This window comes from Mchenga conophoros, linkage group LG19, assembly GCF_057382185.1.
Source record: "Mchenga conophoros isolate Kocher_MC1m ecotype Shallow Benthic linkage group LG19, M_conophoros_male_GT1.1, whole genome shotgun sequence".
Classification (NCBI taxonomy): Eukaryota; Metazoa; Chordata; class Actinopteri; order Cichliformes; family Cichlidae; genus Mchenga; species Mchenga conophoros.
Window position 1 is genome coordinate 28622617 of NC_140544.1, and position 24959 is coordinate 28647575.

The 24959-nt window shown below is 44.2% G+C and overlaps 1 protein-coding gene across 1 annotated transcript in view; it reads right to left on the bottom strand.

Annotated features, from left to right (window-relative positions):
* Positions 1–24959, bottom strand: part of mnat1 (MNAT1 component of CDK activating kinase) — a 35168-nt gene continuing 10209 nt past the window's right edge. The window contains exons 7-8 of the mRNA XM_085256806.1: positions 12783–12904; positions 1–285 (exon numbers count right to left, since the gene is read on the bottom strand). Of these exons, the coding sequence (XP_085112932.1) occupies positions 165–285; positions 12783–12904 (243 nt within the window). The 3' untranslated portion in view covers positions 1–164. The remainder of the gene's footprint in view (positions 286–12782; positions 12905–24959) is intronic.

Sequence of the window (24959 nt, forward strand, 5' to 3'; positions counted from 1 at the left end):
TCAGTGTTCATTGCCATTTATTTAAAAAATAAAGTTTGCACAAAATTTAAAAAGTTACATACAACATACATATAAGTCAGAGCACTCCCCACCCACGGCAGCGTAGTGGTAGTAGTGCAATATTTAAGGTCTTTTCAGTCACATTTCTAACTGGAGCAGCTTCTTCAGCCTCTCAGAGGGAACAGCCCGCTGAACGCGTCCTGGATGGCGCGATAACACGCCAAACCTGAGGTGTATCCTCCAGCTGTGTCCTGAGTCACGGCAGCCCGCACGTGATTCAGATACCTGAGAACAAATAGAAAGCTCTGCTGAGTAACGCAGGTTGGATATGTTAGAAATAATCTGCCTGGCCGGCACCCCGAAGGCTGCTTTTAAAGACTCTTCCTGCGAATGTAGCCTGAGTTTAAGTTTATTTTTGAAGGTTTTTTCCCTTCCTTCTCTCTGGTACCCTTTGGCCCTTTGATGAGATCAGCGAAGACGGACGTAGACATACACCGACAGTGGAACACCTTGTGCCTAAAAGTCTCTCCGACATGGCTCTATTAAAGTATTATAGCCGTTTTTATTTTTTCTAAGTGCTTACAGATGTATCCTGCCAAACCTCCTTTGCGGGGATCTTAAGCAAACGCGAACGTCACTGTTTATTTTCACAATTGTGCACGGGCAGAAAAAACAGTCACAGTGATAGCTGCCTCTCTACTTAAGTGCTCCGTCCCTTCCCAGTCGAGTAATTTCTCAAGTGTGTATTGTGCGCTTAAAAAGCGTGCCGTACTGTTTTCTCTTTCGTGTTACTACAAAGCAAAAAAAAGCAAAGGCCGCCAGCGATCCAGACAACACGTAGCCTTGCCCATCAATACTGCCCAAACCTCTCACGCCCCCCCGTCCTGCCATAGTCCTGGCAGAGGCGTCTAAAGCCCTCACACGAGTCTGGCTTTGTGGCCCCTGTTCCTGTGAGCTCGGGAAACTTCAAAGTGAAAAGTGAATCAAGAGCACAGACAGCACTCTGATTTCCATGCTCATTCAGGCTGCTTTACAGAGAAACCTAACACCTGCAGGGAGGCTCAGAGAGACTGACAGAGCCGAGGTGTATGTGAATGAGAGCTGGATGAGGGGGGAAAAGGTGTTGGCGATAACACTCGCTGCATAGATCGGATTTTGCTTTCTGTTGTTCCTAAGAACCCAATAAAAACATTGAAAATGAAGGTGAAACATGCTTGGTAGCATGTCTGTGACATTAAAAACACAAACACCTCACAACAGAGTGAAAATAACAAGGAGGACAGCACAAAATGTCAACCAGACGGTGCACACAAAGACCACTAGAGAAACGGCACACAAGTTCAAAACAGGAGGCCCAGTGATTAATAATAACTTCATTAGGCCCAAGCTGCTGTAGCCTGTCCTTCAGAGCACTTGAGGGAGGTCTTCTCATATGGCTTCCTGCATCAGATGAGTGCTATCTATTGATTATATTGTACTGGGCCTTTTTAATGGTGAAAAAAGTGGGCTATTTACAGCCTGGCTAAGTCTGCTCTTCCTGCTAATCTAATCCCCAAGCTACTCATGTGGTCATTCCTTCCAAGAAAGCTGAGAGCTCTGTGTAACTTTATACCTGCCTGCCCCTAAGGAGGGAGAGAGGGAGAGAGCGCAGAAAGAGAACATGAAGGAGAGGGAGGAAGAGTGTAGTTGAGGGGGTTGGGAAGAGGAAGGAGGGGAGGATATGGGGGGAAATCACCTTTGGGTATCATCATCACAAACCCTCTTCTCTTAAACTAACCCTGCCTGCCCTCCGCTCACCCCTAACACCCGAGGTTAGTTCAGTTCTGCTCCATTAACTCGGCGGATAATATCCACATCTTCCCATAAAGGCTAGATGTAAGTGAAGCTGAAAGATAAACTTCACATGACTGTACTTGACAGGACAGACCAGCAACAGAAGACGTGCAACAACAAGAATGCTTTTTTTTTTTTTTTTTTTAGCCAAACACCAACTTACGAAAAAAAAAAATTACTTGTGAAATAGACGCTTTGCTCCCCTCTGAACACTACTGCTACACTGTGTGCACCAATGCTCCTTCACCCCATCAGCTCCCCCCCCTCTCTCTCCGAGGACTGGACTGCCTTTTGTTTCGCAGGGCGCTGAAACCCAAGCCGTTTCGGCCGGTAACATCTTTCACTCTCCGGGCCCCACTGGAGCATTAGCTGCAACTCGATATGGGTCTTTTCAAAGCTTCGTATTATTGGGTAAATATGGGTCACTTTGGGCTCGCCCATTATGTCGCTAAGGGGGAGGCGGGAAAGGACGGGTGCAGGTGATGAAGACGACTGAATGACACAGTATGACACAGTGTGAGTGTTAGGACTGCAGTTGTCACAAGGGAATATGTAAAGGGGGGTCGGGTCGAGGTTTGACTCCAAGGAGTGATGTGTGTTATTTTCTCCAACAAAAGTATCATGACTTTAAGTAAACAATACTGTAATATTCCCCATATGGAAAACTCCCTCATATACAAGTCTAAGAGTATAATTTACATAAAAAGGTGGAGCTTTTGCAGATTTCTCACACAGCAAGATTACTTGATTTCTTTTAGCATTCACAAAAGCATAACAGCTGATAAGTGCTTGCATTATTTTTCAACCTCTGACTCTCACCATCTGCTGCTACCCTTTGCTTTAAGAAGCCATGTGCGGTTGGATCAAAACAGTTCCGAGTTAACAGTGTTTTTTTTCCACTTGGGTCTGGAGCTCTGAATACCTGGGCAATGTCTCCTGCTAATGCTAATAACCATCAGAGGCTTTCCTGACGGGACCCCGAAAAAGTATTCTCCACTCCTGCTGCCTGGAAAACACTGCAGAGCCCCATCTCTAATTCAAAGTGAAAAGATAAGTGGTGAAATGTTCCGGCGGGTTTCCGCGCGATTTCCAGCTGAGAATGTGTGGCTCCTCTTTGCGTTTGGATCAGGGACGCCGCTCCCGAGCGAAGGGTGTTGGGGTTCTTCAGGGAAATGGCTGCGAAGCTGGGACCCTGAAGGGGAAAAACTACAGATACTACAAGGAGGTGCAGGCTGCGCTGGGCCTCTTGTCTAGACTCCATGTGTTGGCTAGAATTAGATTAAGAGGAGATGTGTGGAAGCCTGAGCTTGATGGAAAAGAAAAGAGGCCTGCAATGCCACAGTGACTATTTTGCCAAGCAGACACTTAATCAACATACAAACCACAAGGCGGACGCACATGACAGAAGAGCAATCTGAATCAGCCTTAAACAATGCTCAGTGCAGACCACTCTGTGTGGTTTGGCTGCTTTCATACATTCTTGTTTACCATGCGGCAAGTTTAAGGAGCGAAACAGGCTCCTACATACATGAAATTCTCAAGTCTTGACTTCTTCCTACACTACTGACCTGAGAGCAGAGCTCAGACTGACACCTGTCTGATTTTACAGACCTATCGCTGATCCGGGGTCACCACTTGTTTTTACAGCACCAAAGATCAGACGCTTTCTGGATTTAGCCTGTCGTCAACGTGAATCACGGCTCAAACAGGGTACAATGACTTTCAGGCTGCCCGGGAGATAAACTCTGTATTCAGCTGAACCGACACTGGAAGGGGGGGAAGGGGGGGAAAAAGAAATAACATCTACAGATAAATCAATAAACTCTACCCCGTCTTGCTCCAAGGACTGGAGCCTCATTAGCTATGTTTCTTAAAGAGATGGAGCTTAAACTTTGTGTGTTGAATACACAAAGAGGGCAGCGGACAGGCTACTGCGGACTTCTAAAGGACAAGTCATGAGTCTGCAGGGCGACGGTGTGAATGTCCGGAAGTCTTCCTTTAGCGCTTTGCTCCGGCAGCAGCAGTTGAGGATTCCTGGCCTGGGAATGATGGGAGTTTGGGTGGGTAAGGGGGGGGGGGGGGGGGGGGGGGGTGTGTTGTACAGAACCACACACCTGCCAGATGATTTGTCATTATAGAGGGGTCAGCACTCAGCTGTCACCCCCTAATCACCCATCCAACCCCTCGAGTCACCACCCCCCCACCTCCACCTTCACCCACTAAACTCCACTCTCCAGTCCTCCCAAAACACCCCCTGCATTCCTCAGGCAGCTCCGGTTTCACTCACAGCACTGCTGCTCAATCTGCCCCTCCTTCCCTACACTCTGCCCTGAGAGAAAATGTACCCCTGTGAGAGACACACAGCACACTGAGCGCATTGTGTGGATGTGCGATGCGTGCTCATGCCCCCCGTGTACGCGTCTACGTGATTCACATGTGCTTGAATACATGTTTATCCAACGGCAGAGCTGTTTGTATCGATACCGAAAGCGAACCGTTGGAGTCGAGTTTTTAAACCAGAGGAGAATGTGTGAATTGGTCCAGGCTGTGGTCTACGAAACAAAACCCCCGCAGACAAGCCAAACACAGAGAACTCTCACAGGTATACTATATCTGTCAACAGCAGTCTTTCATCACTGTGGGTCATAGGTCACACTCTTTTCCATTGAATGCAGCTTCCTCTGGGACATGCAAGTGTGTGTGAGTGAGATCCTTGGCCATTATTCTATCCACCGTCTACCAGATTATCTCAAGTTGTGCTCCGTGAGTGTGTCTGAGGGGGGCTCAGTGCGGTTACGTCATATCCTCAGACGCATACAAACCTCTTATCCATTATCATGCGTCTTATCATCACCACTGATAGTCTCTGCATCCCACAAGAGAGGAGGAGAGGGAGGAGAGTATTGCTAACACTTACCTTCTTAAGGAGAGACCATGTTTAGAGTGTTAACAGAAGCTTTGGGTGACACTTGACATTAACGCTTATAGAAATACATTCTCGTGTGGAGTGACTGACAGCCTGTCCTCGAGAAGGCAGCTTGTTGCTATCAGTGATAATTAAGAGGTGCGCTTGTTTTCATTATGAAGGGCAGCATTGCTGAGGTGGCCACCATAAAAGCAGATAGTGCAACTTCAGTGCAACTTCTGCCCAAATTCAGCCACACTTCCTGGACTAAGCCATCACCTGTCACGACTCATCTTGAGCTCTTAGATCTTGGCCCTGCACCTCCTATATCCAACCTGATGGGGGCAATAGAGGCTGGCTGACTGGCTAGGCCGCCACCTTCACAATTAATTGCAGCAGCCTTGAGAAGCGTATAAGCATCACACACACACACACACACACACACACACACACACACACACACACACACACACACACACACCATCTTTCTTTTGTCTCCCGAGCTGCCACTTGATAACTTTGCCCCCTGGAAAGCTTAGAAGAAGAAAGAGGGAGAGGGGAGGATAATGACATGACATCAGTGTCATCGTTAACCAAATGGGGCTGTACACAATGGAAGCACATATGCTGACCAGTGAATGGCTGCTAGCACAAGACACACCCATACACAGAGCAAAAGGAGCCTTGACAGTTGGATGTAACATTCAGTGGATAGATCACTGATACACAGAGGAAGAAAAGCCTTTTCCCATGGGGGGTGCGGTCTCGTATGCAGTTATCAGTTACAAAAGACCCCGAGGCACTGGTAAAAAGGCAAAGAGGATTTCAATTAGGAAGAAAAACAAGAAAATAATAAAGAGGGAGAGACAGAAGGAAAAAAAGGAAAAGGAAAGGTACCACAGGAGGAGGGTTTAATTCATACGTCACAGTGGAGAAGTACCTCCTCCCCTGAGGTGTGTGTGGCAAGTCCCCACAGCTAAGCCCCACATGACAGGAGTTTGTTTTGTTTCTCCAGCTCTTAAGAGGGAAAAATGAGCCAGTTAATCCCCCTGTACATTACTGGACCCTTTGCCCCAGGGATGAAGAGCAGAGGAGAGGCGCAGAATTCCAGTCAGTCTGTGTGTATGCATAGTTATGAGCCCCATCAGACTCAAAATCAAAGCGTGCAACTCTAGACAGTGCATGGATGCAAACCACTACAGAGATCAGTGTGTTAAAATAGGCAGGAGACATCACCTCACCCTCCACTGGGTGTTGACCCTGCCGCCGCTAGGCTGTGATACAAATAAATCTGAAAGCAAGAGAGGCTGTTATCCTTGGAGTTCCCTGCTTGTTGTTGTCTCCTTTGCTGGCAGCGAGTAGCCTGACTGGGCCTGGCCTGGCTTGATCTCACAAGGAGACTGCTGGTCTGCCTCCAGAGGGGAAACAATAACACTAAAAGCAGGCCTCTTTCGAATGACCAGAATACACACTAGACAAACGGACCTCCCCCTTCGGTCGTTCTGTTACGCTCCCTCCGTTTCCGCCCGCTCTTTGGGTCAGAAATGACTCACCCGCAACTAAAAAGCTTCTAGTCAACTACAGTGCATGCTTATTTTGCCTCATACTTCAAGAGAAAATCAATATTTGCACAGATCTATGGGAGGGAAAACAATAGTGATGTGGCCTCCTCCAGCTCTGTCTGTTAATGGTCTGTTTACTGAGGCAGACAGGATAATGGTCTGGGTGTTGGCTGGTGGTGAATCAGACGGTGGCCACACTCCACTCAGTTTCTGATATAGTTAGTAACAAGAAGTGTACGCATCTGTGTGTGCAAGGAACTTGGACCCTAAGTAAGGTGGTGGATATGTGCTCTAAATAAAGATGGGGCATTCTGTTGACACAGACAGGTTTGCAAGTCAAATAGCTGGCCTCAGGCTCCCACACTTTTATACTCTCTTTTGGTTATGCAAATTTTAAATCTGTGTCTCATGGCTGCAGTCAAGCTATCAGATCTAAGCTGTAGAGACACTTGAACGGTCGTTGAAGCACTTCATTGAACTATATCGTTACTAGCAATGCTGGATCTAGTAACAAGACAATGGCACGTGCATTGACTGTGTCGTATAGGAGATCTCTGGGAAACCAGGTCCACCTTTATGTTATGGTGACAACTCCAAGGTATTTGAGAAACAGTCCCACTGTTATGCAAGAGCAAAATAAACCGTTTCCCATAAACGGTATTGTTTGGCAGCGTCAGAGAATATTGTAATTGGCGCAGTGAGAGCAAAATATGGGCCTTGAGACATTATCTAATAGTAGTAAAAGTAGATCAAAGCCCACTGCTCTCAAAAGAGTTCATCTGAGGTCACACTCACTGGTGCCTCACTCTCCGGCTCATAACTTAAAGCATCAAAGCTGTGTTTGTGTGGGAGAGAGTGTGAGGGTCTATGACTATTTGTGGCCCAGCATACGAGAGTCTCTCCAAGGTGCCATCATTCTCCTCCTGTCAGTCTCAGCACCCTGACATCCTGGTGCTGCACCTCAGTCCCCCACGGTCAGTGACCTCTGACCCCACCCCCTGGCCCTTCCTGACCCATCAGATGGATATATGCCTTGCAGGGCTCAGAGAATCTGGGTTACATGGTAAAGCTATTCATGGCTGTTTCTACAGATTCCTCTGGAGCGCCTCGCCTCTGCATATTGAGAGAAAAAGAAAAATATCATGGCTGACTTGCACTTTCATCGCAGAGTGAGAAAGGAAAGCAGGGAAAGGAAAAGAATGATTTGTATGCAATGTAAACCTCATATTCTCTAATTTAGCGATGGCAGAAATGGATTCAAAAGCACTCAATGGACCATGTTTAGTGGTCCCTGCTAACTTCCAGAGCCAAATCCAGGGTCACTGCTTGTGCTCTTGGCCAGTGAGGCCAGAGCTGGAAAGATTGAGAGTTCAGACCTGGAGTCAGGCCAACCAAGCAGGGAGAGGCTAGAGAAGCTGGCTGCCGGTAACTGAGAGCTGTGATGGCACCATTGACTATCCTGGATATCTCACTCCCACCGAAGCACTTAACATGCAGTATAAGTCAACACACAAACAAACAAACAGATGCACACACTATTCAAATAAACACGCAGACGCCAAGGGATGGGTGGAAAGCTAAAGAACACAGGCAGAAGGAGAGCATCACTCAGAGAGCCATTAACCCCTGGCTTCCAACCAGAACAGTGAGCAGGCATCCTTTAAGTACATGTTAAACATAGCTAGTCTCTGTGTGTGTGCACAAGTGATTTATGTATTACTGCTCTGTGTCCAAGTGTATCTATGCAGTTACAAGAAAAGGCTCATGAACCCTGTGTAATTACCAGGATTTCTGCATTGATTACTCATAAAATGTGATCTGAGCTTCAGCTAAGAGACAGTTATGTACAAACACATTCTCAGCAAACAGCTATACTATTCATTTCTTTATTCAAACGAGGAGTAATAATTCACAGTCCCGGCTAGACACTTTAAAACCCGCCAAAAATCTATGTTCACTGTGTTTTTATTTAACCCCCCCCCCCCCAAAAAAACTGCAAGTTTTTGTTTTGTTTGGGTTTTTTTTTTTTAGAGCAGCACAGACCACCCAGATACTCCACAGTACTCATGGGACAATGTACTGGTGTGACAAACATTAATCTGCTTTGAAAAAATAAAAATGCACCAAACTATTTCCGCACGTTGGAAGGAGCATCGAGTTTTATCTCTTTGTTACCTTGGAGTCTAAACCTTTTGCAATCACTGAGGGAAAAATGAATTCAAAACTGAATCACAAAAGTTTTAGAGGAGAACGTCAGGGCAGCAGCCAGGTTGGTAAACGCAACACGACAACGATGAACTTTGGCACACAAGCCAAGAAAAAAGAAAACGTGGTTAAACCTGAAGGGGGGGGGGTGGTCTGAGGAAGAATTCCTAGAAATGTTGATGAACTGAAACAGTTTTAGAGGGAGGAACGGTGCAAAATACGCTTGTGCTACAGGAAATTCCTGACAGAGGCTCCTAAGTGAGGTGTTACATGCTATTATGTTCAAAAGGTTTACTTACTTTTTATAACCCACACACTAAGTGATTACTTAATGTTTTCAGTAAACATATGAAAAGTATAACTCAAGTGTGACTTACAAGCTACTATTATCCATACATTCATATAGCGCTTTTTAAAATGGACTTTTAAGCAATTTATCTGCCAGAGTCAATTTAGAATCATGCGTGCCTGATGGATACTTTAGAAGTCTTAATAGGTCAGATATAAAGTCTGATTAGTCAACAAGCATAAGATTTGGATGAACTAGTGCAGGACTGTATTATCTACAGTGGCTAGCACAACAGTGACCCTGTAAAAGCTGGGGTACATCTAGTGTGTGTAGTGAATACTGCTCATGTATCATGGCTCTCTCTGTGTTACTGAAGCGGTCATGCATATTAACTTCAAAGTGTCTAAATGACAAAATGCTCGGAGAAGCCACCAAAGCTACGTATCGCATGTCTGAAAAAGGCTTTGAGTGTTATTAGTTTAATCAAATTGTCTGTAATTGTGACTTTGGTGGGGATCGGGATACATTTTATTAGCTGCTAATTTAGAAATCCTGGCAATTTCAAAAGAGGCTCGAACTTCTTCCTGCAACTGTATGTCCATGAGAACATTGATCTACTTCAAACTTGAGTGTTCAGGAGACAAAACTGACTGATTGTCTTCGTTAATGAATGAAGGTCACAGCAAACTACCTAAGCCTATTTAACCCTTCAGACAGAGTGGTCCTTGGACTGCTTCCTTGTGCAGAGAAGTGCATCCCCAGGAGAGGAGCGCTAGACTAAACACTCCGTCCATTCAGCTGCTCCCCTTCTCCCCACCGACAAGAGACGGACGCCTGACAAGCACTCTCAGAGAAAAACCTCACTTTTTCCACCAATTATAGAAAGCAATGCAGAGTGGGGGAGGAGGCAAAACTTCAAAATATTATACACACTGGCATTTGGCGGAGCGCATTGAGCAACCTCTGTCAGAGAAAGATGGGCTAATTTCAGGGCACCCTGTGCCAACACAAACAACTGTTCTGGATTGCTTTCATTGTCAGCACTTGAGGTTTGAGTCACATTTTTTCAGCGCTCCGCAGCCAATTTCTCTTTCCCCTATTTTTCCCCCCATATGATTTGTCCTTGTCCAAGATCCCAGTCAGTCTTTCATCGCCTGCACAGTCAGCGCTTAAAAAGTATTCTGGTAGAGAACAAACTCAGATCCAGATGCTCATCTACATACGCAAAACAAAAATATAATATTTTTTATTTTGGAACCCCCAGCATTTGCCTCCAAGAGCTCATGCACAAAAACTTATTGTAAGTGTAATGTAAACGTGTCTTTGAGGTGCTGTGTATTGTGATGTATCCATTTGTTTGAAGGTTATGGCTGTCAGCTGGCGGCAGGAGTTTAACAGCTACTACTCGAGTCCCACAGTGCTGTGTGCTGGGATTCATATCGCAGCCATGTCAATGTAAACATCATATGTTACTGTTTGTGTCTCCAAAGCGGTATTTACTTTTACTTTGATTTTGTTTATTAAAGGCTTTTACTGTTCAACATAAAAGCAAGGAGCCATGGCAGGACATTTGGAGTACAGGCTGTAGCGTTACATTCACAGTCTACTCATAACTCTGACAGCTCACGCAAAGCTCAGGGTATGTGCCAGTCAAAGAGATGGGCAGCTCTATGCTGCCATTATAGAAAACCTCACACAGTGGGGGTCACATCCTCCGTGGCAAATCAAACACACCTATGCACGTCAGGACAGGAGCGTTTGTAGAGCGCGATATGTATATGTGAGCGGAGAGGGTAGATGCTGAGGTGGAAGCTGAATGGGCACTTTTGGAGGCACCTGAACATGCATCCTATAACCAGGCAGCTGTCTTTAATATAAGAGTCCACTTCAACTCATATTTATTCAGGTACAGCTGACAGAGAAGGAGACACGGTGAAAGAGGTGTGGCTTTTCTTTTTCCTGGCAGGCGTGCTGCGCTCCTGCGGTTTTTTTGGGGGGCAAAGGGACAAGACGAAAAAGACAGACACTCAGAAGGGGGGTGGGGGGTATGTGGTGCAGAAGAAAAGAGCAAGTTGACATAAAAAAGGCATGGCTCCACTCAGTCCTGTGTTGACTGGACATCCTGTGCAAAAGACGAGCCCTGGAGGCCCCGGGGCCACCAGGGAGGGGGGTGTGTGTGTATGAGCTCGATCCTCCAGTTTTACTTGATGGCTGTGTCCAAGACAAATTACCAGTGGAGCTGCTGTCACAGTGAGCCTTGACCAAGACAAACAGCCGTGTTTTAAAATAAGTACCTGCCCCCTTCACAGGCCCTTCTACCTCATCCACACTCAGGCACATCCACATCTCGTCACACATTAAAGCAAATTCCCTTCACAGGTCATAGGACTGGAGCTGTAGTCCAACGCTCTACACAGGGGACTCACTTTCCACTCTCTCAACGCTGTCTGCATTCTCTCTCTTGTGCACGCACACTTGTGAATATTTACCACATCGCAAGAGTTCCACTGTGGCCAAAAGGCCGGGACTCCAATAACAAAAGGTGAGTGTGTGTGACATAAAGCCTACAGCACATTTACGGGGCACCCTGTGGGCGTGTGTGTATACAGGCTTGATCGTCTATGTACATCGCAAAATCTCCAACTTAGCTGAATCACAAACTGCCAGCAGCGCAGAAATGTCAGCACTATTCCCTTCTTTTACTTAACAGCACATTGCATCTTGGGAGTTGTGGTTTGTCTGTAGGGGGCTGTCTGTGTCGCTGCCTGCAGCCTGCACCAAAGGGACTTGTGTTCTTCACTGAACTGAACAGAGCCTCATTTATCTCTGTGGCAGAGTCCTTCCTCTCCAGCATCGGTCCTCCTGGACCCCTGAACTGCTGACACTAGGGGAGGTGGGGCTGCTTTTCCTCATTCCACTGAGCTCCAGCATGCAGCAAAAATTGTGAGATGTGTTTCATCTGCATATTGATTAGCCTGGCCAAAAGAAGTAGAACCTCAGCACTTCACTGAATACATAATGTAAACAAGCAGCAGTTATTCAGCTTAAACTCTCCTGAAACGTTTCACCTTCAGCTTGTGCTTTTCCAGGTGATTGTGCAACAAAAGTCAATGGCAACTTTTTCCTGAACAAAAAAAGGAACAATAAAACTAGAAATCCTTTATCCTAAACACGCTGACATTATACTTTAATATGCACGTCTCAGCCAAATTAAAGTTACTGCTAGAGTGAAGCACTGAGCTTGCCCCTGAAATTAAAAAGCTATAACCCCACTTTGCTTCTATCACCCAATAAACACAGGCCACCCTCAACGTGTGGGCAGTGCCAGCCAGTTGCAGTGCAGACGGCTGGGCGCTGGGTTGGCTGATAGATAGCTTACATTCGGTGAGGAGTGGACCAATGGCGTCGTGGATTGATTGGCCCAAAGGGGCCGTCGGGGGAAAGCACTTCCTGTGTGTTAATGGACGCTCCTGCAGATGCACTGTGGCGGCTTGTGGCAGGGTGATGGCTGTTATTCCCTTTCCCTCCTCCCTTCCCCACCCTCACTTTGCTTTCACTCTCCCAGTTAATCAGAAGAGAGTCAAGATTTTCCAAGCAGACCTCTCATCTGGCAGCTACTCGCTACACCTACAACAAAACCTTTTCAAACATAATAATTTAAATGAATTGCAAATACTTTTTCCTTCCCAAGATTTCCTGTAATTTCCTGTAACTGACATGGAACTATAAATTGATGGGATCATTCCTGAAAATATTTTTAATTCATTACTTCTATTTTAGAAACAATAATCCAGCAGTATTCTGTGTATAAACTGGTAATAAAGTCCTCTTGTATATTTGAACAATTTTGACTATGACATAACTTTATCTTTATTCATACCATACGGCCATATTGCTTAATGCTTTCCAGGAAATTTCTCAAGAACTTAAAGAAAATCCACATTTTCAGAGTTCTTGAGACTAAATGAGACTGAGTAAATAACTGTACCCGAGTCTGCCCAGCTGCTCCAGTTCAGGCACCGGGGGTCCATAGGTTTCAACTTGGAGGGGTCTGTAGTGGTAAAGAACATCCTCTATCTTGGTAACAGGCTGGAGAGACACCGTCTGTCGCTGAAAGAAAAACACAAAAGAGGCACGTCATTCAAGACGGGAAATAATCGTCATTGTCTCGGCGCATCGTGCAACCCTGGAAACTTTATGGCTATGGCGCAAACACACAAAAATTGTTTGGAATACGGTTAAAGTCAATCAGTCCGCAGCATTAGCACCCACTGGTTCTTGACAGACTGGTTTGGAAATAGAAGTTCTGTCTGACAACATTTTCACTTTCCCCCGGCAACGGCGGTTTGGAGGAGAAACTGAGGCAGGACAGTGACTGAACATGTTTTTAGCAGTCAAATAGTTTTGGAAACTGAACAGGACACACAAAACAAAAAAAAAAAAAAAAAAAAAGGGATGAGAACATCGTTCAGGAAAATTGTGGTCGGCCGAAATGCAATTCCTGATAACAAAGCAAGTGTACTTTGGTTCAAAAATGGCTATTGGCTTGCTCCATAAAACCACCAAAGAGAAATCGGCTGATAATGTATAAATGTAGTGTGGAGGAAATGCTTTGTTTGTGGGTTGAGTTGTGATTATTTTAGCGTGGTTTCACCTAAAACTATGTCCGTCAAAGCTGCCTCCGACTGAAATATGTTCAAATTACAAACGCTTGTAAATCTTATAAAAGTTGTTTAATTTTTTTTTTTTAATCCAATCAATAATTACTCTGAGCTGAAATTTCAGTCAGACTATTCCAGTTCCTAATGCTCTTGACCGTGCAGATCGAGTAAGAAATACGAGACTTCTTCGGGATACTGCAGCATTGTTCGATTTGGGGCTCTGCCATCAAAGGGGAATTTCCACACAGCATCCGACCGCTATGTTTTCTCCAGCATTAAAGTAATGAGACTCATAAGACAAGCCTGATTCATGAAACAAACCTGGAATTAAAAAGGATGATGTTTAAACAAACATGAACTATTTTAGAGTGCAGCGAAGGACCTCAGAGACAAAGGAGAGATAAAAAGATAAGAGAGAAAGCCAAGAAGAAAAAAAAAAAAGTAGTGGGGGGAGTATAAACAACAGAACACAGAGGGGAGTCGATGAAAACCAAACTAAACGAGTAACATGTGCCCTGCGGCCTCACACTGCCTGCCTTCACACATGCTTTGACCCATATGAGCGCAGACACGGGGGAAATAGAGCAACCAAAACCTGAGCTGGAAGTTACAAAAGCACCAAAGACATGAGATGACAACACATGCAGAGTTTCCTTCCAGGTCCCAATAAAGGTGCTTTCATATGTGCACTTTTCCCCCCATTAATCTGACAGCATCTGAACTGGTCCGCTTCATGTCTGAATGACAAACCTATCAGATTCAACAGTGCAAGTCTGAACTGCATGCAGTCACATTAACAGACAGGCATGCACAAGATTATGTCTTTTAGCTTAAGAAAGACGCAACCAAAAGAATTTGAGAATCTGTACATGCTTTTGGAGATGCAGCAGCCTCAACGCAACTTTTACACAGAAATTCTGAATAAAGAGGTTTTTGATATTTCACCACCTCATCATCTTGGCACAGATAAACAGGATGTTGTCGCGCGCCTAAATGCTGAAAACGGACAACTCAGAGCAGCGCAGAACGATAAATGCAACCCTACTGAAAGATGTTCACCAAAAAGAAAAGTAGGAGAGATAAGTAACAACAGTTATTGAAATACAGAAAGACAGCAGATGAGTACAACATTGCATGAGAGCATTAAAATAAACTTCAGCTTTATTTATCTATTTTTCAAGATTCAAGAAGTTTGTCGTTTTGCATATTATTATTATTATACTTCTTCTTTTCATTATTATCATCATCATAATCATTATCACTATTAGAGCTGGGCGATATGAGATTTTTTCATATCACGATATGTTTTTTTCATTTCAGGCGATAACGATATCTATCACGATATAAGCCAAATAACTATATTTGTAAGATTTAAATGTGCCGTTGCTCACAAGTAAAATGTGAAATAATCAGCAGCTTGTTTTTAAATATTTATTTCCCATAATAAGTTCAACAGGGTAGATGTACTTAAGGAACATGAGACTTTTTCAGCTAAATAAAGGCAAATATTGCAAACTACACAAAAGGCAGCCGCTAAAGCGTTTAAGTTTCAAAATAGAACAAATGAAACAGACTAAACTGTCAATTCCACTTAGAAACAAAATATTAATTCTAAAAATAAATCTTAGTTTGTTTTACAGAAGAACAGACAAAACTGACTAACTTTTGTCAATATCAAATAAACTGAGAACTAAAAGGAAATTCTCAATCTCTCCTTGTTGTATAGCTGAGCTTTTCAAACAGTTTTAACAGTTACTTTAGTCTGACAAAAGCCGAATGACGAATTAGCGCTTCCAGTCAGAGACTGAGGCTACGTCCACACGTACACGGGTGTTTTTGAAAACGGAGATTTTCCGTTTTCGTTTTGAAAAATAATCCCGTCCACACATAAAGGCAGAAATGAAGGAAAACGCTGCTATGAACATGCCAAAGCAGCAGGTGGCGCTAGATTCCTAACCGTGCAGAAATGTTGGCCAATCAGAAGTCTAGAAGCCTCGGTGGGAAAAAGTAAACAAAGCTGGGGCATAGAAGCAGAACCGAGTCGTATGTGTGGAGGGACAGTAACTGTGTGTATATGTAAGCATTTAAACACTGCAGAGAGTAGAATTAACAGTAACAGTATTGTAGAAATTCATTTCACCGAAACAATAACGTGGCGCACAGTGTGACGCATGCACCAGTTTATTGTATTTCCAGACTTGCTTTCGGCACAATTTACAGTGCACGCTACTCTGTTTTTTGTCAGACTTGAAATAGCCGAAATACCTTCACACTACGGAACTTCTATGGCTCTTCCGTTCGACAATCTCTCCGGCGTTGGAACCATCATCTGTTTTCTCTTCGGTCACGCTCGGTTGATTTTTCTAGTCGGCACACTCATTTCCTCCATTATGCGCTGGCTCCATTACCCGCTGGCTGCTTCCCAAACAAACACACGTGCGGCTTGGCACTTGTGCTGTACGTAACAAGTCACGCGACGTGACGCTGCGGCTGTGATTGGTTCGGCTCTGCGCTACTGAATTTGGATCGGCTGACCTTTTTTTTTTTTTTTTTTTTTTTTTTTTTAAGAGGACAAGAGCGGCGAGGTCTATCGCGATAGCTTAATTTCTCTATCGAGTAAAAGTTATATCGCGATACATATCGTTATCGTTCTATCGCCCAGCTCTAATCACTATTATTATGCTATATCTCATCAGCATCATGTTTTCTAGGACAAAAATACTTGGCCACATTCACATTACACCTAAAGGATTTGCTCGGCCATGAAGCTCACACTCCAGTTTCTGTGCTGATGTTAATGGCAGAGGAGGTTTAAGCTCTGCATATACAGTGGGGCAAAAAAGTAATTAGTCAGCCACCGATTGTGCAAGTTCCCCCACCTAAAATGATGACAGAGGTCAGTAATTTGCACCAGAGGTACACTTCAACTGTGAGAGACAGAATGTGAAAAAAAAAATCCATGAATCCACATGGTAGGATTTGTAAAGAATTTATTCGTAAATCAGGGTGGAAAATAAGTATTTGGTCAATAACAAAAATACAACTCAATACTTTGTAACATAACCTTTGTTGGCAATAACAGAGGTCAAATGTTTACTATAGGTCTTTACCAGGTTTGCACACACAGTAGCTGGTATTTTGGCCCATTCCTCCATGCAGATCTTCTCGAGAGCAGTGATGTTTTGGGGCTGTCGCCGAGCAACACGGACTTTCAACTCCCGCCACAGATTTTCTATGGGGTTGAGGTCTGGAGACTGGCTAGGCCACTCCAGGACTTTCAAATGCTTCTTACGGAGCCACTCCTTTGTTGCCCGGGCGGTGTGTTTTGGATCATTGTCATGTTGGAAGACCCAGCCTCGTTTCATCTTCAAAGTTCTCACTGATGGAAGGAGGTTTTGGCTCAAAATCTCACGATACATGGCCCCAATCATTCTGTCCTTAACACGGATCAGTCGTCCTGTCCCCTTGGCAGAAAAACAGCCCCATAGCATGATGTTTCCACCCCCATGCTTCACAGTAGGTATGGTGTTCTTGGGATGCAACTCAGTATTCTTCTTCCTCCAAACACGACGAGTTGAGTTTATACCAAAAAGTTCTACTTTGGTTTCATCTGACCACATGACATTCTCCCAATCCTCTGCTGTATCATCCATGTGCTCTCTGGCAAACTTCAGACGGGCCTGGACATGCACTGGCTTCAGCAGCGGAACACGTCTGGCACTGCGGGATTTGATTCCCTGCCGTTGTAGTGTGTTACTGATGGTGACCTTTGTTACTTTGGTCCCAGCTCTCTGCAGGTCATTCACCAGGTCCCCCCGTGTGGTTCTGGGATCTTTGCTCACCGTTCTCATGATCATTTTGACCCCACGGGATGAGATCTTGCGTGGAGCCCCAGATCGAGGGAGATTATCAGTGGTCTTGTATGTCTTCCATTTTCTGATGATTGCTCCCACAGTTGATTTTTTCACACCAAGCTGCTTGCCTATTGTAGATTCACTCTTCCCAGTCTGGTGCAGGTCTACAATACTTTTCCTGGTGTCCTTCGAAAGCTCTTTGGTCTTGGCCATGGCGGAGTTTGGAGTCTGACTGTTTGAGGCTGTGGACAGGTGTCTTTTATACAGATGATGAGTTCAAACAGGTGCCATTCATACAGGTAACGAGTGGGGGACAGAAAAGCTTCTTGCAGAAGACGTTACAGGTCTGTGAGAGCCAGAGATTTTCCTTGTTTGAGGTGACCAAATACTTATTTTCCACCCTGATTTATGAATAAATTCTTTACAAATCCTACCATGTGGATTCATGGATTTTTTTTCACATTCTGTCTCTCACAGTTGAAGTGTACCTCTGGTGCAAATTACTGACCTCTGTAATCATTTTAAGTGGGGGAACTTGCACAATCGGTGGCTGACTAAATACTTTTTTGCCCCACTGTAGTTGCATATAGTTAGCACAGCATTGGCTTCTTTTTACGTACTTTTACACACATGTGGCAATGGGACTGAAAAAGGAAGAGGTGTGGACCAAGACTTTTGTCTACGTAGTGTATTTTGCATTTTATTTTTTAAATTCCCTGCAACTTATTATAAAATACACTTCAAAAATAAATATATCTATCCTGACAATTATTTAACCACCATTCATTCACCTCCGACCACATTAGGCCAGCATCATTTTTCCCTTACGATCCATAAAATAATCCAGATATTGAATTCATTATGGGCTAACTTAATAAAATAAAAACAACCCCACCCCCCACCCCATATTACATTTACCTATAGGAAGTTAAACAGATGGATCTCATCTGTTTCACAAAATCCTGCTTCCCAGAATAACTTTCAATTATTTTAACAGAACGAGTCTAAACCTGTTGCATTCAGCTGTGGTTTACACATGAAGGTGTGGGTGGCAACAGGGATAACGGCAGTTGCAGCACATTAAAAGCAATAAAACAGCAATAAATTTTTTAAAAGTGGGTTTTTCCACAGAAGAAATTATGAAAACTAAATATCAAATCACACCAAAACATTTCCTTATGATGTCACTGTCAGTTAAACGATATTTTTCTCTTCTTTCATCAAGGGATGCCAAAAAACTGCTGGGTATCTGTTCTTGGCCAGATTGTCAACTGTAAATTCCTAATATATGCAAGTAAATTAGAAAAAACAATATAATATATTTGCATTGCTAGTGTATAAACGCTGTTTCCTTTAAAGCACTAGGCACACACTTCTCCATGGTTTTCATTCAACCTTGTACCCTGAGGTACCAGTGCTCTGTTATACCATCCTATCCATTCATCCAACGCAGAGGAGCCCCACCACAGGCTAATGAAATCCAGACCAATGAACGCAATCCCAGTCACTCTCACTCTCTTTTGCACTCTTTCAGACTGTTCATCCATCTTCTTTCAAACTTTCAGCACTGCTTAACTCCCCTACTGCGCACTCAATGAGATGCACTGGGACAAAGGGAAGGTGGAAGGAGAAGCAGAAGAAGAAAACTCCTCAGTGGTGGTGTGGTAAAGAAAGAGCAGCAAATTGGCAGTTGCAGATGGCTGAAGAGCAGTAAATCAGACCACCTTTTTTTTTTTTTTTAAGTGGCAGACACAACAGACCCAGCCCCCATTCTGGGGAAATTTCTTCTACATTCCTCTGCAAGGGCACCTTGAAAACTGGCACAGATGCATCAGCACCCACAAAAGCAGCCTTTAAAGATGTCCACGCAAACATAGCGACTTCTAATTATATTTACAGAAATGTGTAAATGAATGACTTGTAGTACATACAAAATGCTTTGAAAGAGAAAAAAAAAAAACTGAATGAATGCCCATAATGTAGAGCTGTGACCCCTCAGGACTGATTTCTCCTACAGCTAATACCACTGCTGAGGCTTTAATCATGTGCACATCAAGTCAATGTGACTTAGAGTATGAATGCTGTTTTCTAAGTCCTTCAGTTAAAGACAACGAGAGAGCGAGAGAGAGAGAGAGACCCCCAGCCAGACCCAGCGGAGCAGAAATGGCTGAGGGACTAAGGGGCTATTGAAACAACGCCCCAGCAAGAGCCAAAATAAACATCTGGTTTTATCATTATGGAGGCCCATCCTCCTACCTATACAACACAGTGTATTACAAGTTTGAGCATGTAACTGGTTTTAAGGCTCATATAATACCCCTGTGGCATTAAAGTGAAACTCTGGAGGCCATCAATCTTAATAAAACCGCAGGGGAGGATGATTTGAGGAAATCACCGTCATGCCAACGGGAGTACTTCAACTTACCCTGAATTTGTACCTCAACATTATCCGGTTGTACCACAACCAATTCCAAGTAAAACTGTTGCAGGTGTCTATCCGTTAACTGATGCAGGTAACAGGTGTGCAGGCTGATATTGTGCTTTAACATTACACATAAGTATTTATTTAGCGGGAATTGTTTTTAGGGGGTAGTTTCATTAATGGACTTTACTAAAGTAGCTGTGTATGTTACAGAGCCTTTTCTGCCCCGTCTTCATTGAGTACATGAAAGAACACATGGAATACTGATTTGACTTGCAGACTTTAAAAGATGTACAAATGAACTTGCAAAACCATCACTGGGAACTTGTTCCTGTTTTTGACTGTGTAAACATTTGTGCGTTGACTATTTTATTGTTGCAATTTTAATATGTTTGTCTGATGTAGGTGTCGCTTGTAAATGACACATTGAGTCTCAGTGGAACTACCTGTACAAATAAAGGTAAAAAAATAATCCTAATTACTGACATCATAGAGACCCAAAAGTAGAAAAATTGCGCCTGAAACCTAAAAATATAGGTAAACATTAAAGTAACTTTATAGGACTCTCATAAAAGTCACATAACTTTGAAAGTACTAGAATGTGTCATTAAAGGATTCACAAAAAAATATGTTTTAATGGCATATTAAGCTATAATATTACTTGGCACTGACCATCAATGCTAAAGTATGATTAGAATAGGATTTAAAATGTGAGAACTGCGGTCAAACAAGGCTAAAGAAGAAGATCTTATACAGCGTTAACGATGCCAAACTTTAATCCAAAAGGCTCATTGGTCAACGGCTCAGATTGTGGGTCACAAGACCCCTCCACACACACACACACACGGAACAATCGTCAGCACTCCCCGCCCATTCCACTCTCTCCCTTGACTTTGCAGCTCAGCAGGACACATCAAGGTTGCTGAGACTAACCTCTCCATCAGCACCTTCCCACAACATCCACGCACTCGCACACACAACCACATACACTCATGTGGTCCCCGAGGATTTGGGAAGCCACAGCTCCAAAGCCATCGAGGCACTCGGCGCTAATGCAAATCCTGATAATGAGAACAATGGAAAAGGGGGAACAGTGGTTGGTTTTGCAGAGGGGATAAAAAATAATAACCACAGTTCAGGGCCAGGCTAGTCCCAGCCCAACTCCAGTCCTCACTTCCACCTTCCGCACTGGTGCTGCCAGTGCTTCTGTATGGATAAAGAGCTTTGGGCTACCCAGCAGCCCACTAAGCAGCAAGTAGCAAGTGTAAAACTGCTTCTCATACAGTGCCTCAACTTGCCTTACAAGTTTAAATATAACTGCCTGACCAGTGGCAGCTGCCCCAGCGCAAAGCCCCTAAAGCTGACAACTTCTTTTTCCGCTGGGCTGGGCTGAAGCAGCTTGCCCAAGGGCTGCTGAGGCCAACCTAAACAGGGCCAAGCCGGGGCCAGGGGCAGAGGTGTGAATGCCCACATGTGCTGGTGCCAATCAGGGCTGACGGTTCTCCCTGAGGTGACCCCCCCACGCCAGCGCTTTCAACCCTGCGTGCCAGCAGTCCAATATAAAGGAAAAGGCCAAAGGACAGAGTTTGTGCACTCTCCCACATAAAACATGTCACCTTTGGTTTTTGAATGCTGCAAGGTCAACAATCTCAGTATAAACAACATAATTTACCTGCATCTGTAAAAATTTGTGAATAAGGGATATAAAGATAACACTGAAGAAGAGCGAGTGGGGGTTGCATTAAGTATAAAGCGACAAACTTGCAGGCAAAACAGGTTGGGCCAGTCTGCCAGAGCGAAGTAAAGCAGAGCCGGCACAGCGCTGACAAGTGCGTCTACTGCGCAGAGGTCACCCTAGAGGACAACTTAACCAAGTGAAACAGGCCTGAGCAAACAAGCTCACAGCATGTCTGTGTGTGTTTGTGTTTGCTTGTGTTTTCTGTGGTATTCAAATTCCACAGCCTAAGAGTAGAATGGACTACAGCCAGAGAGGACCCGAGGTTATTTCAGCCAGCTACACGTCAATGTTTAGGTATAAACTTTCCACCCACATTTAGCCGATTGTGTGTGTGAGTTCCACTTTTGTTTATGTGTGTTCTTGCCTCCTGCTTTCATTAGGTGCCCATGCCGGCCCCGTCAGGTATGTCAGCTGCTCTCCTGCCTGTGAGGAGGGGATTGGGCCCCAGCAGCGCAGGAACCTGGGACCTTTCATTTAAGATGGCGCTGAAAGCTGCCCCCAAGGTGGAAAGATTCCCCATCAGTCAAAATGCTTTCAGGAATGGGACACTGTAGCAGCTGGGGAAAAAAATAAAATAAAATTCCCAACTGCAAACACACACACACACACACACACACACACACACACACACACACACACACACACACTTTCACCGGAAAATAAGAAAATGTACAGGTACAAATAAAGCAAGCACGCAAGAGTACAATAAAATCAAAGTAGATGTCATTTGTATGCTAATTATTACCCTCTGATTTTGTCAGAGCAGGTGCCGAGCATTGTGACTCTTGTCATTAAGCTTGGCACTGAGGCTCGTTTTATGTGTCAGACTACAACAAGCAACCTGTTTAAACAGCGAATAGTCACCTCCCGCCCACACAGAGTGTTTCTTTTGATATCAGCGGACATCTATTTTAAAAGACACTTTATTCTTCAAAGGATGTTTACTCAGGTTGGCTAAGGAGGGGGTGTATTTATATGTGTGTGCGCATCCACACACGGGTAATGTGTGTCTCATGCTTCAATAGAGTCCCTACAAAGTAAAGGATTAGTGAGTGATTTCAGACCATTCCTAAGGCAAGACCAGGCCCATCCCACTTCAAAATCACACCTGGAATAAGACTACTTTCCCTGAGGATTGGTGAACTTCCTCAAACGTCCGCTCAACAGCAATGGTAGTGCATAACCAGAAACATCAGGGCCAAGGTTGGAGTCCCCTTCACGAACTCCGAGAAAATCACTCTGGCAAAGAACAGAGCCAGCATGGCTGAGATGTCTCCATGCGTGTTTCCAGTTGACAACATATCACAACTAGGTGCAATATTAGATCACGCTTTAAATAAAGTCCGGAACGACTAGGAAGCTGAGGAATAACTGGCATCCCCAATTTCCAGCCCAAAGACAGGCAGATATGTCATTCCTCTGGTGACGGCTCACTTTGGCCACGGATGAAACAGCTGGCTGAAATACCGTTAAGGTGACAGTATAGAGAGGGGGGTTGTGGGTACAGAGAGTCAGGGGCGCCGCACATTTGTGCTCCTGTGACTGGTGAACGTCACCTCGGCAAAAACATCCAAATGAAAAAAATCAAGAGGTCAAAAATGTGCTCCAAGCCCATTCATCACTGTCACATGAAACTGTTTCGTATTTGTCAGTGTATTTCACAAGCGATAACAGGACTTGTACTAATGAATACTTCATTGATTGATATTTCTAAGCAGTTTGGGAAAACTGTTAAAGTTTTCCAGGCCTAAAGCAAATACCTTTAAAATTGCTTTTTTAAATAGAAGACTTTCTTCTCGTGATAGAAAAAAAGGGTCCAAGGAAACCGGAGCCATTTATGCTTGAAAATTACAAAAATGACTAATCATTATAACAGTACATGATATCACAGTAAAGAGATTGGCACATATTAGTCGTGCTTCAAAGCAAAATCATAGAAATGTGGCCCAGCTTTAAAAAAAGTGTGTTTTTATATTTGTCTCTCCTAATTTCTGCTGAAGAAAAACTGAAACCCTGTTTGGAGCGAGGGACCAGAACCTAGCAGATAAATGAATTCCAGCAATCTCCAGGAATCTGCCGCTCTGTGCTGAAACCCCACCAAGTCAAACAGAAGTCATTCTTATGGACTGAGGTGAAGGGAAATCCAAACCCACACGTTCCCCTGACTCAAGTCTCTCAAGTCCAACAGCAGATGCATGGGAAGAACTCTACTCCACCAACAAGAGCACAGGGATGGGAAGATGAGGAGAAATGGGGAGAAAGAAGCAAGGAAAAACATGCACAGAACAAGCCAAGAGCAACATAATCATGCAGTTTCTCTCTCCATCAGCAACTTTTAACTTCACGCTGTATATTAAGGAGGTGAAAGTGAGAGTACTGAATCCCCCCGTATAGCTCAGTTCAATACTTTGAGTGTTGCTTTATGAGATAGTCCTTTCTTCAAAAATAGAGTTCGGTTCTACCCAAGTATGTCAAAACCTTGCTTCAGCTTGAGCTGAGGTGAGTGCTAAGCAGATATCTCTCCCACGCACCACTGAACTGTGGGAAGACAACCATGCCTCATGAGGGTTGCTGTGAAAGGGGTGGGGATGATGACACAGCCTATCTCATCGCAGTAAAATGAAAATAAACGACTGAAAACCTGAGCTACAGCCAAATGGAAGGTCCCTCCAGACACGGTGCGTACAAAGCTGCAAGCTCAGAGTGGCCGAAACCCTGAGCCCACATGCTTTCTCTCGCTCTCTGTGGGACCTACTGCACACCCAGAGGAATGTGATGACATGAATGAAGAGGTGAGGGCCTCTTCCCACACTGAAGAAGCACCAAACATGGAGGAACATCCTCCTTTTCAAAGCGTGGCCATGTATGACACACTATTGTCAACAAGCAATCCGTGTAAAGTTTTGACACTAATGACCTTAACAGTTCAGATTCACCTTAATCGCACTGAGCAGAGGCATGTCACTATGGCTACGTTCACACTGCAGGCGAAAGCGCATCAAATCCGACTTTTTTGACCCTATGCGACCCATATCCGATCATGGTATGACAGTGTGAACGGCACAAATCCGATATTTTCAAATCCGATCTGGGTCACTTTCGTATGTGGTACTGAATCCGATACATATCCGATGTTTTAGAAAGCGACTGCAGTTTGAACGGTCATGTCGCATTAAATCCGTCTTTTACGTCACTGACACAAGACAGATGCCAATTATCAGCTCAGGAGAAGCGCCCGAGAAGACATCGCGAACGCTTCCTGGCCATCCCGTGTAGATGTCAGTGAAACTGTTGGGAAGACAACGTTGGAGAAACGTGAAAATTTTATTTGTACTGTATAATCTGCAGATTCTGACAGAAATCTGCAACTATCCTTTGAAGCACCGCTCCTCTCTAAAACAGCAATAAGGATAATTATTAGGTTATTTACATTATTATGTAAATAACAAAATAACTTAAAGCAAAAATTGGGAAACGTAAAGTCCGAAGT